The following is a 19,926-nucleotide window of genomic DNA, read 5'->3' as shown; positions in this document are numbered from 1 at the left end:
TTTTTTTTTCTTAAATCTTCTTTCTTTTTTCAAACAACTTATCTTACCAAGTCCTTTTATAAAATCTTTTATAATTTTCATCTTTACAGTCATCTTCCATCCCTTCATTGTATCAACCCTTATTTTGTACATATATGTCTTTCTTCCTTTAAAATTTTAGGAGGCACTTTTTTCTAACAGACCAAAATACGCCCAAAATCTAGTGTGTGGCACTGATCTATGCACTAGCCTGATCATATTTGATCACATTCTGCTTTTTTTGTATTGTTTTGTTTTTGTTTTTATCCTTTTTTTTTCCCTTTTTTTTTCTCTTTCTTTTTTCTTTCTTTCCCTTTCTTTTCCCCTGGTTTCAGGTCTTTTCTGATTTGTATACAGTATATTTGCTGGGGACGTTGTAAACCTGTTAGCATTTTGTTCTCTCATTCATCTATTCTCCTCTGGACAAAATGACAAGACGAAAGAAATCACCTCAGCAAAAAGAACAAGAGGTAGTACCGTCAGCCAGGGACCTACTCAATACAGACATTAGTACGATGTCGGACCTAGAGTTCAGAATCATGACTTTAAAGATACTAGCTGGGCTTGAAAAAAGCGTGGAAGTTATTAGAGAAACCCTTTCTGGAGAAATAAAAGAACTAAAATCTAACCAAATCGAAATCAAAAAGGCTATTGATGAGGTGCAATCCAAAATGGGGGCACTAACTGCTAGGATAAATGAGGCAGAAGAGAGAATCAGCGATATAGAAGACCAAATGATGGAAAATAAAGAGGCGGAGAAAAAGAGAGAGAAACAACTACAGGATCACGAGGGCAGAATTCGAGAGATAAGTGATACGATAAGACGAAACAACATTAGAATAATTGGGATCCCAGAAGAAGAAGAGAGAGAGAGAGGGGCAGAAGGTATATTGGAGCAAATTATAGCAGAGAACTTCCCTAATGTGAGGAAGGAAACAGGCATTAAAATCCAGGAGGCACAGAGAACCCCTCTCAAAATCAATAAAAATAGGTCAACACCCCGACATCTAATAGTAAAACTTACGAGTCTCAGAGACAAAGAGAAAATCCTGAAAGCAGCTCGGGAGAAGAGATATGTAACCTACAATGGTAGAAACATTAGATTGGCAACAGACCTATCCACAGAGACGTGGCAGGCCAGAAAGGACTGGCAAGATATCTTCAGAGCACTAAACGAGAAAAATATGCAGCCAAGAATACTATATCCAGCTAGGCTATCATTGAAAATAGAAGGAGAGATAAAAAGCTTCCAGAACAAACAAAAACTAAAGGAATTTGCAAACACGAAACCAGCCCTCCAAGAAATATTGAGAGGGGTCCTCTAAGCAAAGAGAGAACCTAAAAGCAGCAAAGAGCAGAAACGAACACAGACAACAGACACTTAACAGTCACCTTACAGGTAATACAATGGCACTAAATTCATACATTTCAATAGTTACCCTGAATGTAAATGGGCTCAATGCCCCAATCAAAAGACACAGGCTATCAGATTGGATTAAAAAACAAGACCCATCAATATGCTGTCTGCAAGAGACTCATTTTAGACCCAAAGACACCCCCAGATTGAAAGTGAGGGGGTGGAAAACCATTTACCATGCTAATGGACACCAAAAGAAAGCTGGGGTGGCAATCCTTATATCAGACAAACTAGATTTTAAAACAAAGACTGTAATAAGAGATGAGGAAGGACACTATATCCTACTTAAAGGGTCTATCCAACAAGAAGATCTAACAATTGTAAATATCTATGCCCCGAACATGGGAGCAGCCAATTATATAAGGCAATTAATAACAAAAGCAAAGAAACACATTGACAACAATACAATAATAGTGGGGGACTTTAACACCCCCCTGACTGAAATGGACAGATCATCTAAGCAAAAGATCAACAAGGAAATAAAGACTTTAAATGACACACTGGACCAAATGGACTTCACAGACATATTCAGAACATTCCATCCCAAAGCAACGGAATACACATTCTTCTCTAGTGCCCATGGAACATTCTCCAGAACTGATCACATCCTAGGACACAAATCAGGTCTCAACCGGTACCAAAAGATTGGGATCATTCCCTGCATATTTTCAGACCACAATGCTTTGAAACTAGAACTCAACCACAAGAGGAAAGTCGGAAAGAACTCAAATACATGGAGGCTAAAGAGCATCCTACTAAAGAATGAATGGGTCAACCAAGAAATTAAAGAAGAATTAAAAAAATTCATGGAAACCAATGAAAATGAAAACACAACTGTCCAAAATCTTTGGGATACAGCAAAGGCAGTCCTGAGAGGAAAGTATATAGCAATACAAGCCTTTCTCAAGAAACAAGAAAGGTCTCAAATACACAACCTAACCCTACACCTAAAGGAGCTGGAGAAAGAACAGCAAATAAAGCCTAAACCCAGCAGGAGAAGAGAAATCATAAAGATCAGAGCAGAAATCAATGAACTAGAAACCAAAAGAACAGTAGAACAGATCAACGAAACTAGGAGCTGGTTCTTTGAAAGAATTAACAAGATTGATAAACCCCTGGCCAGACTGATCAAAAAGAAAAGAGAAATGACCCAAATCAACAAAATCATGAATGAAAGAGGAGAGATCACAACCAACACCAAAGAAATACAAACAATTCTAAGAACATATTATGAGCAACTCTATGCCAGCAAATTAGATAACCTGGAAGAAATGGGTGCATTCCTAGAGATGTATCAACTACCAAAATTGAACCAGGAAGAAATAGAAAACCTGAACAGACCTATAACCACTAAGGAAATTGAAACAGTCATCAAAAATCTCCCAAGAAACAAAAGCCCAGGGCCAGACGGCTTCCCAGGGGAATTCTATCAGACATTTCAAGAAGAATTAATACCTATTCTCCTGAAACTGTTCCAAAAAATAGAAATGGAAGGGAAACTTCCAAACTCATTTTATGAGGCCAGCATTACCTTGATCCCAAAACCAGACAAAGACCCCATCAAAAAAGAGAATTACAGACCAATATCCTTGATGAACATGGATGCAAAAATTCTCACCAAAATACTAGCCAATAGGATCCAACAGTACATTAAAAGAATTATTCACCATGACCAAGTGGGATTTATTCCTGGGCTGCAAGGCTGGCTCAACATCCGCAAATCAATCAACGTGATACAATACATTAACAAAAGAAAGAGCAAGAATCATATGATCCTCTCAATAGATGCAGAAAAAGCATTTGACAAAGTACAACATCCTTTCTTGATCAAAACTCTTCAGAGTATAGGGATAGAGGGTACATACCTCAATATCATAAAAGCCATCTATGAAAAACCTACAGCGAATATCATTCTCAATGGGGAAAGACTGAGAGCTTTTCCCCTAAGGTCAGGAATGCGGCAGGGATGTCCACTCTCACCACTGCTATTCAACATAGTATTAGAAGTCCTAGCCACAGCAATCAGACAACAAAAAGAAATCAAAGGCATCCAAATCGGCAAAGAGGAAGTCAAACTCTCACTCTTTGCAGATGATATGATACTGTATGTGGAAAACCCAAAAGACTCCACCCCAAAACTGCTAGAACTCATACAGGAATTCAGTAAAGTAGCAGGATATAAAATCAATGCACAGAAATCAGTGGCATTCCTATACACCAACAACAAGACAGAAGAGAGACAAATCAAGGAGTCTATCCCATTTACAATTGCACCCAAAACCATTAGATACCTAGGAATAAATCTAACCAAAGAGGCAAAGGATCTGTACTCAGAAAACTATAAAATACTCATGAAAGAAATTGAAGAAGACACAAAGAAATGGAAAAAGGTTCCATGCTCATGGATTGGGAGAATCAACATTGTGAAGATGTCAATGCTACCTAGAGCAATCTACACTTTCAATGCAATCCCCATCAAAATACCATCCACTTTTTTCAAAGAAATGGAACAAATAATCTTAAAATTTGTATGGAACCAGAAGAGACCCAGAATAGCCAGAGGAATACTGAAAAAGAAAAGCAGAGCTGGCGGCATCACAATTCCGGACTTCCAGCTCTATTACAAAGCTGTCATCATCAAGACAGTTTGGTACTGGCACAAAAACAGACACATAGATCAATGGAACAGAATCGAGAGCCCAGAAATGGACCCTCAACTCTATGGTCAACTTATTTTTGACAAAGCAGGAAAGAATGTCCAATGGCAAAAAGACAGTCTCTTCAACAAATGGTGTTGGGAAAATTGGACAGCCACATGCAGAAGAATGAAACTGGACCATTTCCTTACACCACACACAAAAATAGACTCCAAATGGTTGAAAGACCTAAACGTGAGACAGGAGTCCATCCAAATCCTAAAGGAGAACACAGGTAGCAACCTTTTCGACCTTAGCCGCAGCAACTTCTTCCTAGAAACATCGCCAAAGGCACGGGAAGCCAGGGCAAAAATGAACTATTGGGATTTCATCAAGATAAAAAGCTTTTGCACAGCAAAAGAAACAGTCCACAAAACCAAAAGACAACCGACAGAATGGGAGAAAATATTTGCAAATGACATATCAGATAAAGGGCTAGTATCCAAAATCTATAAAGAACTTATCAAACTCAACACCCAAAGAACAAATAATCCAATCAAGAAATGGGCAGAAGACATGAACAGACATTTCTCCAAAGAAGACATCCAAATGGCCAACAGGCACATGAAAAAGTGCTCAACATCGCTCGGCATCAGGGAAATCCAAATCAAAACCTCAATGAGATACCACCTCACACCCGTCAGAATGGCTAAAATTAACAAGTCAGGGAACAACAGATGTTGGCGGGGATGTGGAGAAAGGGGAACCCTTCTACACTGTTGGTGGGAATGCAAGCTGGTGCAACCACTCTGGAAAACAGTATGGAGGTTCCTCAAACAGTTGAAATTAGAGCTACCGTTCGATCCAGCAATTGCACTACTGGGTATTTACCCCAAAGATACAAATGTAGGGACCCGAAGGGGTACGTGTACCCCAATGTTTATAGCAGCAATGTCCACAATAGCCAAACTGTGGAAAGAGCCAAGATGCCCATCGACAGATGAATGGATAAAGAAGAAGTGGTATATATACACAATGGAATATTATGCAGCCATCAAAAGGAATGAGATCTTGCCATTTGTAACGACGTGGATGGAACTGGAGGGTGTTATGCTGAGTGAAATAAGTCAATCAGAGAAAGACATGTATCACATAACCTCACTGATATGAGGAATTCTTAATCTCAGGAAACAAACTGAGTGTTACTGGAGTGGTTGGGGGTGGGAGGGATGGGGTGGCTGGGTGATAGACATTGGGGAGGGTATGTGCTACGGTGAGTGCTGTGAATTGTGCAAGACTGTTGAATCACAGATCTGTACTTCTGAAACAAATAACGCAACATATTTTAAGAAAAAAGAAAAAGAAGAAGATAACAGGAGAGGAAGAAAAGGGGAGTATGTCAGAGGGGGAGACGAACCATGAGAGATGATGGACTCTGAAAAACAAACTGAGGGTTCTAGAGGGAAGGGGGGGAGGGGGATGGGTTATCCTGGTGATGGGTTGAGGAGGGCACGTTCTGCATGGAGCACTGGGTGTTATGAACAAACAATGAATCATGGAACACTGTACCAAAAACTAATGATGTAATATATGGTTATTAACATAACAATAAAAAATCCATTACATATTCATAATAGAATCTTTTTTCCCAAAAGATTCCATTTAAAGTAATGGGAATTACATCTAAATAACATCTAGATAATGCAAAAAATGTAGATTTACTTTCATTAAGCAAGATAGAAATTTTAAATATCTGGCTTACATTAAAAATTGTAGGTTGTGGGTGGGAGGATGGGTTAGCCTCGTGGTGGGTATTAAAGAGGGCACGCTCTGCATGGAGCACTGGGTGTTATACACAGTGAATCATGGAACACTACATCAAAAACTAATGATGTATGGTGATTAACATAACAATAAAAATTTTTTTAAAAATTGTAGGTTGAAAAATGTCTCCAATCTTTACCCTGGGGTGAAAAATGTTTTCAGATTACATGATTTGTAGGGTCCATTTCAAGTCTAAAATTCGATGTGATTTCTGTAAAAGATAGCTTTTCCCTAAGTTATTTTAAGACCACATCACTTCATTGTTTGTGACTTTACCCGGATTTTCATTGCTTAAATTATTTTTTTAAATATTTTATTTATTTATTTGACAGAGAAAGAGAGAGAGAGAAAGAGAGGGGACAAGAGCAGGGGCAGTGGGAGAGGGAGAAGCAGGCTTCCCGCTGAGCAGGAAGCCCAATGCGGGGCTTGATCCCAGGACCCTGGGATCATGATCTGAGCTGAAGGCAGACACTTAACGACTGAGCCACCCAGGCGCCCCTGCTTAAATTCTTTAAACAAGGCAACTGTTTCAAAAAAGAATCAATATACATAGTTTAAAATGTTAAAAATCACATTTTTAAAAGTATGCCTATGTACTTAATAAAGATGGTTGCCAAAGTTTTACTTTTCAAATATGTTCCTGAAGGGAGTGACACCTTAGGAACCATGAAACACTGGTAAAAGGGAATTCTGTGGTCATTACAGGATGTGCAGACTTGAATGGGAGTTTATTCTGAAAGCAAATATAATATTGTGCTTCCTTCATAAGTATCATTTTATCACATTGCCCTATATTCATCAATATATTTGAATAAGATGGCATGATCTGGGATTGACAGTGTTTGGTTAGTAAGAAATTAACTCTAAGAACTAATTAAAACAGGGAAATATGAAAAGCATGTAAAAGTTAAATGAGTTTATTTTTAAACTGGATACTATTTTTGTTAATATAAAGCAACTCTTTCAGGGAACTGCTCTCTCCAATTTACGCATAGATTATTTGACAGACTGGTTGAAATATTCCATACCACTTTTGCACAGTAGAAATGAAAAACCCAAAGAATTCGTATTTTCAGGACTGTTAGCACCTTCTCAAATTTCAAGAATTTATTCAATTTCTGTAGAAAAATGGGGGCTTTATTTTTCTTACTGTTATTTATATAGGTCATCTTTACAAACAGAGTCTCAGTATCTAACAGACTGCAATAATTGCATTTTCTTAAGGTCTTCTTGCATTTATCATTGTTGTCACAATAATGCCAGTTGTGGCTGTGAATTGTCCTGAGTCCTTCCATATTCACAATCATGACAGGATCTATCTTTTTTTCCTATCAACTTTTTTATTGCTTTTCTTCAAGAAAGATTGTATCAATTCCTAAGTGACAATTTACATATTTGGTAAAGTGGGACATTATTGCTATTATTTTGGATGGCAATTAGGAGAAGCAGAGAATATGACTGTGGGTTCATACATGGTTATTATTAGAAAAAAATTATATGACTAAGCAAAATAAGCCTAGAACCAAAACAAAGGTGATTTAAGCAAAGAAATTCCGCATTCTCTCTTCCACTTCTTAAAAAACTTAGCATTCATTCATATGCATGGATATTCTTTTTTTATTTATTGAGATATAATTGACATAACATTCTATTAGTTTCAGGTGTACAACATAGTGACTCAATATTTGTATATATAGTGAAATGATCGCCACAGTATGGTTAACATCTGTCATCATACATAGCTAAAAAATTTTTTTCTTGTGATGAAAGCTTTTAAGATCTACCCTTTTAGCAACTTTCAAATATACAATATGGTATTATTAACTATTATCAGCATGGTGTACCTTACATCCTAAGTAGATATTCTTTTTTTTTTAAGATTTTATTTATTTATTTGAGAAAGAGAATGAGAGATAGAGAACACGAGAGAGAAGAAGGTCAGAGGGAGAAGCAGACTCCCTGCTGAGCAGGGAGCCCGATGCGGGACTCGATGCCGGGACTCCAGGATCATGGCCTGAGCCGAAGGCAGTTGCTTAACCAACTGAGCCACCCAGGTGCCCCTAAGTGGATATTCTTGAAGGAAAAAAGAAAACTACCACTTCTTTCCACTTTTAAGAATTTTAACTATTATATAGTGATGAATATTACTAGTCTAAAGGAGTATAGTACAAATCTTATCATCTACATTATTCAAAACAGGTCATCCCTCCAAGCTGGTCACAGTTTAATAGAGGAGAAAGGGCTGTAGACCGACTATAATGTGATAAATGACATGTACAAAGGGTTGCTTCATTTTCTACTGAAACTAATATCTTTCAGGCTCCAGATATAAATATATAAACCAATGATAACTTGCATGATTCTTTTCCTATGTATTTTTTTATATCATATATAATCCACAGACCATTTTAATGGACTAACTCAGTTTAATCTTAAATTCTATTAAATGCCTATTTCTTTTCTGCCATATAAATTCTGTAGCTATTGGGGCATGTGGTGGCTCAGTCAGTTGAGTGCCCAACTCTTAATTTCAGCTCAGGTAATGATCTCAGGGTTGTGAGATTGAGCCTTGTGCCAGGCTCCATGCTTAGCATGGAGTCTGCTTGTCCCTCTCCCTCTGCTCCTCCCCCCATTCATTCTCTCTCTCTCTCTCTCAAATAAATTTTAAAAATAATAAAAATCTTTAAAAAAATTCTCTAGCTATTGAGAGAAATGACAAAAATATTAATAAATTTTATAGACTCTTAGGTCGGCAGTCCCCTTAGTGTCTATTTATTTAGTCATTCATTCAACAAATATTTATTTAGAACATCTAGCATATGTCAGAAACCTTGCTAGGCACTGAAGATACACCCATGAACCACAAAGACATGGTCCCTGCCCTTATAAAATTCAAAGTCAACAACATCTCCAAAATTGTTAGCTAAAATGAAGATTGCATAGACTCCCACACAGTTAATTAACACAGATTGATATTATTGGAATAATTTTTATACTCAGACCCATTATAGTAAAATTTAAGAATATCAAAATAAAACTTTCAGAGAGAGATAGCAGATCACTCGCATATAAATAGATAATATTCATTTTAGACACTTCAAAAACTTCTGCAAGAGGACAACTGAGTTGTATATATATTTTTAATACTGAAGGGGAGGAAAATCTCCAAAACTAGTATTTTGCGCACTTACCCAGACTGTCATTTAAAGAAGAGAGTGCAATAAAAAAAAAAAACCTCTACCATTTAAGGCCTCAGAAACTTTGCTACACAAACACCCTCTTTAAATAAGAAAGAAAAAAACAACTCTTGAGCACAATAATAGTAGGGGACTTGAGGACACCACTTTCAATAATGGATAAGACAACCAGATGGAAAATCAATAAGAAAAGAGTACACTTGAACAACACTGTGGACAAATTGGACCTAACAGACATATATAGAACTCTCCTTCCAGCAACAGCATAATACACGTTTTTCTCAAGTACACAAGGAATATTCTCCAGGATAGACCATATGTTAGACCACAAAAGAAGTCTTAATAAATTTTTAAAAGACTGAAACCATACAAAGTGTCTTTTCCAATCATAATGAAATGAAACAAGAAATCAACAGCAGGAGGGGAAACTATAAAATTCATAAATATATAGACGTTAAACAACAAACTCTTACATAACCATAGGTCAAAGAAGAAATCACAAGGGAAATTGAAAATGTCTTGAGAAAAAGGAAAATAAAAACACAACATAAACTTATGGGATGCAGCAAAAGTAGTGCCAAGTAGGAAGTTTATAGCTGTAAACATATTAAAGACAAGAGATCTCAAATCAACAGCCTAACTTTACAACTTAAGGAACTAAAACAAGAAGAACAAATTAAACCCAAAGCCAGAAAAAGGAAGGAAGTAACAAAGATTAGAGCAGATATAAATAGAGAATAGAAAACAATAGAGAAAATGAAACCAAGAGTTAGTTCTTTAAAAAAAAATCAACAAAATTGACATTTTGCTTATTTTGACTAAAAAAGAAGACTGAAACAACTAAAATCAGAAATGAAAAGATATTACTACTGATGTTACAGAAATTAAAAGAATTTTAAGAGAGTACTATAAACAACTGTACACCAACAAATTCAATAACCTAGATGAAATGGACAAAGACACCTACACCCTACCAAGACTGAATCATGAAGAAGTAGAAAATCTGAATAGATCTTTTACTAGTAAGGAGATTGAATCTGAAAACACAGGTGTCAAACAAACAAAAACCCAGGACCAGCTGGCTTCACTGGTGAATTCTACCAAATATTTAAAGAAGAATTAGTAGCAATCCTTCTCAAACACTTCCAAAATTCTGAAGAGGAGGAACACTTCCTAACTTGTTTTATGAGGCCAGCGTTATCCTGAACTACATTAAACTAAGAAAACTAGCAATATTTCTTATGAATAAAGTCCTCAACAGAGTACTAGCAAACCATTTCAATGGCATATTTTTTTTAAGATTGATTTATTTATTTTCAAGAGAGCGAATGAGCAGGGGAAGGAGCAGAGGAAAAGAGAATCCTGAAGCAGTTTCCCCACTGAGTGCAGAGCCTGACATGTGGCTCCATCCCAGGACCCTAGATCGTGACTGGAGCTGAAATCAAGAGTCAGCTGCCCAACTGACTGAGCCACCCAGGCACCCCTCAAATTCAACAACATATTCAAAGAATTATACACTATGACTAAATGGGATTTATTCCTGGGTGCAAGGATGGTTCAACATATAAAAATCAATGTAGTACACCATATAAACAGAATGAAGGAAAAAATAAAACATCAATTGATGCAGAAAAGCATTTGACAAAATTCAATACCCTTTTATGATGAAAAACACTCAACAAAACTAGGGACAGAAAGAAACTAATATAATAAAGCCCATTTATGGAAAACCTACACCAAAAATCATACTTAATGGTGAAAGACTGAGTGCTTTTCCTCTAAGATTAGGAACAAGGCAAGTATGTCTACTATGTTAAATAGAAATTTAACATAGTGCTAGAAGTCCTAGCCAGAGGAATTAGGCATGAAAAAGAAATAAAGTGAATCCAAATTGGAAAGGAAGAAGTAAGATTATCTCTGTTTGCAGATGAATTAATCTTATATGTAGAAAATCCTAAAGACTACACACACACTCAAAAAAGCTGTTAGAACTAATAAATGAAGGGGTGCCTGTGTGCCTCATTTGTTTGAGCATCCAACTCTTGATCTCAGCTCAGGTCTTGATTTCAAGATGGTGAGTTCAAGCCCCACATTAGACTCCACGCTGGGCAGAGAGCCTACTTAAAAACAACAATAGCAACAACAACAACAACTAAAAATGAATTCAGCAAAGTAGCAGGGTACAAAGTCAAAATGCAAAATCAGTTGCATATATATACACAAGCAATGAACAATCTGAAAACAACCCAATTCAAAAATGGGCAAAGGATTTTGGTAGATATTTCCCCAAAGACAGTATGCAAATGGCCAGTAAATACATGAAAAGATGTTCAATATCACTAATCATTAGGGAAAGGCAAGTCAAACCCACAATGAGCTACCTCACATTATACCCATTAGAATGGCTACTAAAAACAAACAAACAAACAAAAAACCTAGAAAACATCAAGTGTTAGGATGTAGAGAAATTAGAAGCCTGTGCATTGATGGTGAGAATACAGATGTAAAATGGGGCAGATGCTATGTAAAACAGTTTATCAGTTCCTCAAAAGTTTAAACATAGAATTATTGTAAGATTCTAGACTTCTAGATTCTAGAATTATCATAGATCCAGCAATTCCAGTTCTGTGTATCTACCCAAAAGAATTAAAAGTACAGACTCAGACATTTGTATACTCATGTTCGTGGCAACATCATTCACAATAGCCAGAAGGTGAAGCAATCCAAGTGTCCATTGTTGCATAAAAGGATAAACAAAATGTGGTATATACACCATGGGCTGTTATTCAGCCTTAAAAAGGAAGGGAATTCTGACACATGCTGTAACATGGATGAACTTTGAAGGCATTATGCTAAATGAAATAAGCCAGACACAAAAGAACAAATAGTATATGATTCCACTTAGGTGAGACACCTGAAGTAGCCAAATCTATAGAGACAGAAAGTAGAATAGTGTTTGACAGGAGCTGGAGGGAGGGAGGGAAGGGAACTTACTGTCTAATGGGTACAGAGTTTCAGTTTGAGAAGATGAAAAATGTTCCTGAGTGGGAAAGTAGAGATGGTTGCACAAAAATTAGAATATACTTAACATTACTGAATGTACTTAACACACTTAAAAATGTTTACCTGGTACATTTTGTGTTATGTGTACTTTATCACAACTAAAAATGAAAATGGTTAAATGGTAAATTTTATGTCATGTATATTTTACCACAATTAAAATATATATAAAAACTTCTGGAAGAACTCCAAGAAGAGAAATAAATTCAGTATGATGTTATATAGATATGGGAAGAAAGAGTGAGCAAGTAACTTTTTAAAATTTGTTATTGCCTAAAAATGTTAGGACAAAAAATAAAGAATGAAAAGAAAAAAAAGCGGATAAAAATGGAGGGAAAAAAGCATAACAATCCAAAACTGAAATTCTAGATGATGTAAACTAAAACATTTCAGAGAGGAGCTGGAAAGAGATGAGAAAATACTAAATGATTTGTATTGTTCAAGGAAAGGTATAGATACTAATAAACTTAGGAAACAGAAAGATAAGAAAAAGTGTAACAATAGGTCTTAATAAGTTAGGGATAACCCATTAGAAGAGTAAAGTTGGAATGTAAATCTCAAACCAGCAGAAGAAATTTTTATCTGTTTGGAAGAAGGAAAGAACACAAAGAGGAAGTATGAAATGCAGAAATAAATCCTGTTATACAGCAATTACAGTAAATGTAAAAGGTACTCCTATTGGATTACAAAACAAAATGCTAAGTAAAAATAAGAGATATCTAAAACAGAAATATACGGAAAGGTGGAATTTAAAAGCATTGAAAAAATATATTAGGGAAATATAAACAACAATCATAAAAAGGACAAACATACCACTCTTCCTATCTATCAGAAGAGAACTCAAGGCAAAATATTATAAAAGGCAAAGAGCAACATTATATATAGATACTATACAGGTCGAGAAGGTAAAGCAAATCAGGACTTTTAGCAAAGATGCTGGGCACAAGGTCAATTTTTAAAAGTCAGTAACATTTCTCTGTACCAGCAATGAGCATCTAGAAAACATAATAGAAACTAAGCTAGTGTCTGGTAATAAACTTTTAAAATAATATGCAAGATCTATATGGCAAAAGTTTTCAAGCCCAATGATAGGATACAAAGGTTGAAATAAAGGGAGAAATAGTGTGGTAAGATCACTTGACATTCAAAAATACATTGATTATATTAAATACACGTATTCATGAATATACACGTATTCATGAATATATGTATTCATGGAATCATTTTAAGGAGTATTCAACTTGTAGCAAGTGAGGTTATAGGCAGTCTAGTGTACTTATGATCATTTTCTTCTAGTCTAGACTTTTTAATAAGTATTGATCAAGGAATTTGTCCTTAGATTCTTTGTATTTACTGTTCCTTCACCCTGACTATTCTTCCCCCAGATATTCTCACGGCTCACATTCCAAGTATATTCTGATTTCTGTTGAAATGCCATTTTGTCAGATGCTTCACTGAATCCATCTATTTAAAAAGAGCACCCCCATCACTCATCCAGGGTAAGGACCATGGATACTTATGTGCCTTTAGCAGTGTCACTTTCTTGGCTTTCTTGGCTGTTTGCCAGAGGATGGATACCAGATCCAGACTATTAATATCTAATCAGGAAAGAAAGGAAGAGGAGATACAGGTGGGACTTCATAGCACTTATCACTACCTGATATTATATTTTATATGTTTTATGTATTCATTGTCCATCTCCCTTAAATACCACGAGGGCAGTGACTTCTTATTATTGATGTTCCGTGTTATGGGCACAACACATACAACACTTTGGACATAGTAGACACTCAATAAATATTTGTTGAATCATTTGAACATGTATAAGAATAATTTATTTCTAGTGGGCAAATATATTCAAGAAGAACATCAATTAAAATTAATTTTTGGTAAATTAACTTTTAATAAACTGATTTTTAAAATATTGCCCTCCTCTACCATCAGATAATATACCTCAAGGTCATATCAGCTGTCTATTTAATTCTCAACTTAAATGACTAATTGAATGGATAAAAACATCTTTTCTGGTTTTAATTCTTTTCTACATATATATGATTTTCAGATGCAAGATGCTGTATAGTAATTCATATTGTACACTTTACTGTGTCTTTTTATAATTGAATTTATGCCCTCTGGACAGCAATATATATATATTTATCTATAAAAGGCTAATTTCCCCCTTAGTAGCTAGTTAAGAAGTAAATTTTGAAAAGACTGAAATGTTGCCCTAAAACAGGTATTGTACATAAATAGTCACATCAGTCATAAAGATTCAGCTTTCATCTTATCTTGAGAAGAACTTGAACTAACCTATCAATTGTAATAGGTTTGTAATTAGTTTAATGCTCAGTCACTCTGAAACTTTTCAGACATAAGTTTTCCAGATACTCATAGCGTGGATTAATTAAAAATGTCACAATTCTTTAGAGACTTCATGTTAGTCATTATATGTTATAGATGTAGCATACAGCTTTCCCTCACACTTGTTGGTGCACTAAATAGTTATTTTTATAAATCGCATTATTTTTATATATTCACATTATATATTATTACTCCAGAAGTAGGTAACCTGCAGTCTAGATAATTCTAGGACCTACTGCCTATCAGTACAGAAAAGTACATATAATTAAAAGTCACAAACAGATTACTGAGAAAAAAAAGATGGCACACTGACAGGAAAAGACTAATTTTCATTCTCAGTGAAAATGTTTGGATGACTTACAAGAATGCAAAGAGGTTAAATATGAATGACATGATTCAGCTGGCAAATGTGTGGTATATAATTTGCTAAGAAATTATAAAGCATTGGAAAGAGGTCTTATTTAATGCCACTTGTATTTTATGAAATCAGAAAGACTTTAGTCTATTGAGTAAAGCCAGGTCCCATGTACAAGCAACGATTTAAAAAAAAAAAAAGGCCAACCTAAATGGCTATAACTCAGATAAAATGTTTAAGATGGATCTAAAGACTCACAATTCACAAGAAATACACAGGAGAGATAAACAAGTTAAATAACACTAGGAAGAAGTAATCAAACAGATCTGGACTGTAGAACATTGCACAAAACAACTGGCCTGGACACTTTAAAAGTTCAATGCCAAAGAAAAGAAAATGTGTGTTAAAGGGTGGGGAGTACTGGGGAGAACTCTGTTAAGAGTTTAAAGAGATACCAAAAAAACCATAAAATACAATATATTACATAAAATATATTTGGGCAACAAATGAAGAAATTGGTATATGGTCTGGGTATTGAATAATACTATACAATTACTGTTAATTTTCTTGAGTTGTGTTAATGATGTGATTATGTAGTAGGATGCTATTTTTAGGAGATGCAGCTGAAATATTTAGGGAAGAATATCATGAAGTCTGCAACTTATTTTGAAATGGATTCAGCAAACATACAAACAACATGCACACAAGCCTATATTGCAAAATGTTAACTGTTGAATCTAGATGATAAGTATATGAGTGATATAAGTGTTTGTTGTATTTTTCTTTCAAACTTTCAATATGCTTAAAAATATTCATAACAAAAAGTTGAAGAAACCAAAAATTATTTAAGCATTTATAATAGAAGTTCCTCTTATAATTTTTTAAAAAGGATCTAAAAGGAATTCTCAAAGATAGAGAGCTAAGCTCAAGAATGAACGAGCACTCTTTACAAAGAATGCCATTGGCCTGTTACTAAATAAAATGCTGAGAAAATAATGATAATCACCCTTAAGACATAGGCAGTTGGCCTTATGATATCAATTATCTGTTTCTCAGTATTATGTATGTTCTCAGGATAAACAAGGATGTCAGTGGCTTAGAAGCCTACACAACTTGAAGCTCAGAGAGGTCAGCATATTAATTATCTTTGCTATGATAGATATCTAATCTTTACAGAAATTTTATATAGGATTCAGATGAAATTCTTAGTATAAAATCTAACAATCTTTGTAAGTAGAACGACTAAGTGAATATTTTACTATTTAGCTAACACAGCACATGAATTAGTGAGTTTACCCAAATAAGCATGGATCTCGCTGAAATTGTGTCTTGGCATCTCTGTAATATTGGATTAAATGCAAAGTGCTTCCCCGGAGGATGCTGGTTTTTTTACAGCCCAGGCTGGAGAAACAAACTGAGTAGCAAACCGGTCTACCTGTTGAATATAAAAGTGAAACATTTAGCTAAAGAAATATCTGTTAGTGTTATACAGTGGTGATAAAAATCACTCCCTTAATATCTGGCATTGACATTTACTGAGACAATACTAAGCAGTGTGATCAGGGGTAAGTTATTTATTAATACAGGGGCTTTTGACAAAATGTAATAATAATTGTATAATTTGAAATAAGGTTTATGCAGAAACTCCATCATATGCTGTGATCTAAATTAGCATGAAAGATCTATAATAAAATAATTGATGCTACATAATTTTAATTGTCCTTGCTATTCACTCTGCAATTAATACTCAATTACTCTTTGGTTTTTTTTCTATTTATCTTGCTTTTATTCTACCACCCTGTATACCTTTCTGTTTTCTTTGATTTTTCCCTTCACTTTAAATATGTTTGGAAAATCTACCATGATATCTTGTTGTTTCCAACAAGCCCTGAGAACATTGACAAGTACTGAGTCATGGTCCCTCCATCATTCTCTCAAATCCAGTCTACCACTGCAGCTTCATCTGACACTACAGCACCCCTGCCAACCCCTGAGTGCCTTGATGATCTGGGTCTGCTTTTTAAACCCACCATGAATAATACAGAAGTTTTTCAGGGCAGTTAGGAAGAGAGGACCTGCCTCTCACGGCAACCTAATATTAAATATTAGCTTTCTAGTTACCTTAAACTGAATGTAGATTTCCAGCTTGCATGCAAAAGCCCACTTTTCAGTCAGCTACATTCAGAGACTGCTGGTGCCCATTTCTTAGGAGGAATATTCTTATTTTTCTGAAAATTCGAAGCACAAGAAAGAAGTATTATTCTTGGGTGCCAAGTAAAGAACTCTTTAAAAAGATCTCTACAGCAACATAAAGTCAGTGTCTTCTGCCATTTTGAGAGGTAGAATTTGGAAGCAATAAGCACTTTGCATTAATATAACATTCTCATCTCTTGAAAAGAAAGTTTCCTATTATAGAAGTGGTTATTTGTTAAAATTGAGGTAAAGACCACCTGAAGGGAAACTTCTACACAACAACTCATTTCTTCTACTGGAAGAAGTCAAAAGTAGAAGTTGGTTTAGTCATCGTGAGATTGTTTATCACCAAGGAACATGTCAACTGAGTCGTTTATGGAACATCTAAAATGGACTTTTAAGAAGTTGAGGTTTTCTTCTCCTGATCAGTAGAGCAGTGAGGGGTATAAATAGATATTCAATGACTAATTGGTAAATGTCCTTTCTCACAAACTCAGGACAGCTGAAGAAGCCCACAAAGGAATACATCAGGGAGAAAAAAATATGCCAGTATAAAAGAGAATCATTTATTTCCTTGTTTCTATGAAGAATGTGTTTTTGTCTGCAGATTCTAATAATCCAGAGAATAGAGGAAATTATGCCAAAGATTAAAGTAGAACTTGAAGTATCTAATTATGGTTTTACAAATCTTCCATTTTGATTTTTTAGAAGTTTAGACCCAAGTCTTTTGCAAAATTGTGAAATAGGGGCAGTTTGTAACAACTTTGCCTCCTTCCTTCCTCATGGTTGCTCTTGTAATTCCTTTCCCTCCCTTGCTGATGCCCCTTTTGGTTATGTCCCCTCTGTGCATCTCCAGAATCTTCTCTGATTCCTTCACAATTTCTCTGCTCTCTCAAGGATGCACTAAATGACTGGCTTGATAATCCGCCCAGCAGAGGATTTGAAACCCTCTATTTTTCTTTCATGGAACAGTTGCTTATGGACTACTAGAATTTTGTTTTAAGAAAAAATTAAGCATATCTTTCCAGTGAATTCTATTTTGTGATGTGGTTGTTGACTTTCATTATAAAATTAGACATATATTATCCTGGAAGTAATTTCAGTGTCTGGATAACGCTTAATATAGCAGCTGTTAAAATCACATATTTAAATGAACTCTTATGGGTAAAAATATGAATGATTCTCAAAAATATTTATAATTTCCAAAACGTTAAGAAACTACTAGATAGTAATAACTGAAAATAAGAATTCTCAAGCCTAATTTTTGTAAAGTACCTGAACTTTGGTACTTTCTATACATTGTTCATATAATTGTGGCAATTCTGTATCTTTACCTTTAAAACTATAGCAATTTAGTTCATTTTCCCTCAGCTTGAAATGATCTTAAGCTTAAATTTATTTTCTGTATAAAAATGTGCAACTTTTGAATCACAGACCTGTACCTCTGAAACAAATAATACATTATATGTAAAAAAAAAAACAAACAAAAAGAAAGAAAGAAAGAAGAGGAAGAAGAAGAAAGAAAGTAGGAAGGGAAAAATGAAGGAAGGGAAATCGGAGGGGGAGACGAACCATGAGAGACTATGGACTCTGAGAAACAAACTGAGGGTTCTAGAGGGGAGGGGTGGGAGAATGGGTTAGCCTGGTGATGGGTATTAAGGAGGGCACGTATTGAATGGAGCACTGGGTGTTATACGCAAACAATGAATCATGGAACACTACATCAAAAACTAATGATGTAATGTATGGTGATTAACATAATAAAATAAAATCTAAAAAACAAAAAAAACGCACAACTTTCTGAACACACTGATATTTTCTCCTCCTCATAACTGGAGCTCTGCCCCAGAAATCTGAACAGCCTCCTGCTCCTATTTTAGAAGAGAGAGAGGTTGGGTTTGACCTCTTCATGGGGCATCTGGCTGTCCAGATAAAAGACCCCTGGAGATACTTCTCCTATTCTTCCACAGGCCCACCTGTGAAGAAGAATACTCCTTTTCAGGTCACCTTCGTGCAAGAGGCATCTGGTTTTATGACAATTGCATTCGGACTCAAATTTGAGGCTGCTTTTTTTTCTTCTCATAAGCAGACAAAAAAATTCATCTTTCTCCTGTAGCCTCCTGATATCCTCTCAGGACCCTGACATAAGATGATGACCTCCAGATGTCATCACAAAATATCCTAAATTCAGGGTGTGCCATTCCTTTGCAACATAATTCCAAGACCACACCATCATTTGACTAAAAATAGATCATAGTGGTAACCACAACTCCTTGTCTGGGAACTCAAGATTCTCATATTCCTGCCAGATATTTGGGGAAGTTGTTGGAAGGCACTCATTCCCCTATTCCTGAGGTTTCCAGGTAGAGAACCTCTGTTCATGTGGCACAGTGCTACCTCGCTTTCTCCTTTGAAAGGAGAAAGGACGCCAAATCCGTCAAGATCAAGAAAAATAAGGATAATGTGGAGTTTAAAGTTCAGTGCAGCAGATACCTTTACACCTTGGTCATCACAGACAAGGAGAAGGCAGAGAAACTGAAGCAGTCCCTGCCCCCAGGTTTGGCAGTGAAGGAGCTGAAGTGAACCTGGCCCACTGATTTGAACTGTATTAAAGTTTTAAAAATTCTTAAAAAAAAAATTATCTGAGTAGGGATCTTGGGATAATGAACTGAACACTTACAGCTTAGTCCTCCCTCCTTTATTATTGAGGTCTGCTTGCTTGCAGAGGGCATGTGCTTTAGGCTGCTCTTGACCATGAGGTAACTAATAAAGGCTTCGTTATTGCAAGGGAGCAAGAGACTGTGGTTTTCTAGCACTGCCTTTAATGAATCTCATTCTTCTCATGTTTGTACACCTTCTCCCAGT

The 19,926-nt window shown here is 35.6% G+C and overlaps 1 protein-coding gene across 1 annotated transcript in view; it reads right to left on the bottom strand.

Moving 5' to 3' along the window:
• The window catches only part of ERCC6L2 (ERCC excision repair 6 like 2), a 163,197-nt gene extending 146,086 nt beyond the window's left edge, over positions 1-17,111 (bottom strand). The window contains exons 1-2 of the mRNA XM_073880718.1: positions 16,990-17,111; positions 16,165-16,303 (exon numbers count right to left, since the gene is read on the bottom strand). Of these exons, the coding sequence (XP_073736819.1) occupies positions 16,165-16,204 (40 nt within the window). The 5' untranslated portion in view covers positions 16,205-16,303; positions 16,990-17,111. The remainder of the gene's footprint in view (positions 1-16,164; positions 16,304-16,989) is intronic.
• Between the last annotated feature and the right edge of the window lie 2,815 nt (positions 17,112-19,926).

This window comes from Callorhinus ursinus, unplaced genomic scaffold (genome assembly GCF_003265705.2).
Source record: "Callorhinus ursinus isolate GAN/ISIS: 27379988/994484 unplaced genomic scaffold, GSC_fseal_2.0 scaffold39, whole genome shotgun sequence".
Classification (NCBI taxonomy): Eukaryota; Metazoa; Chordata; class Mammalia; order Carnivora; family Otariidae; genus Callorhinus; species Callorhinus ursinus.
The sequence above is the reverse complement of the archived record's forward strand: the minus strand, read 5'-3'. Positions and strand labels throughout refer to the sequence as shown.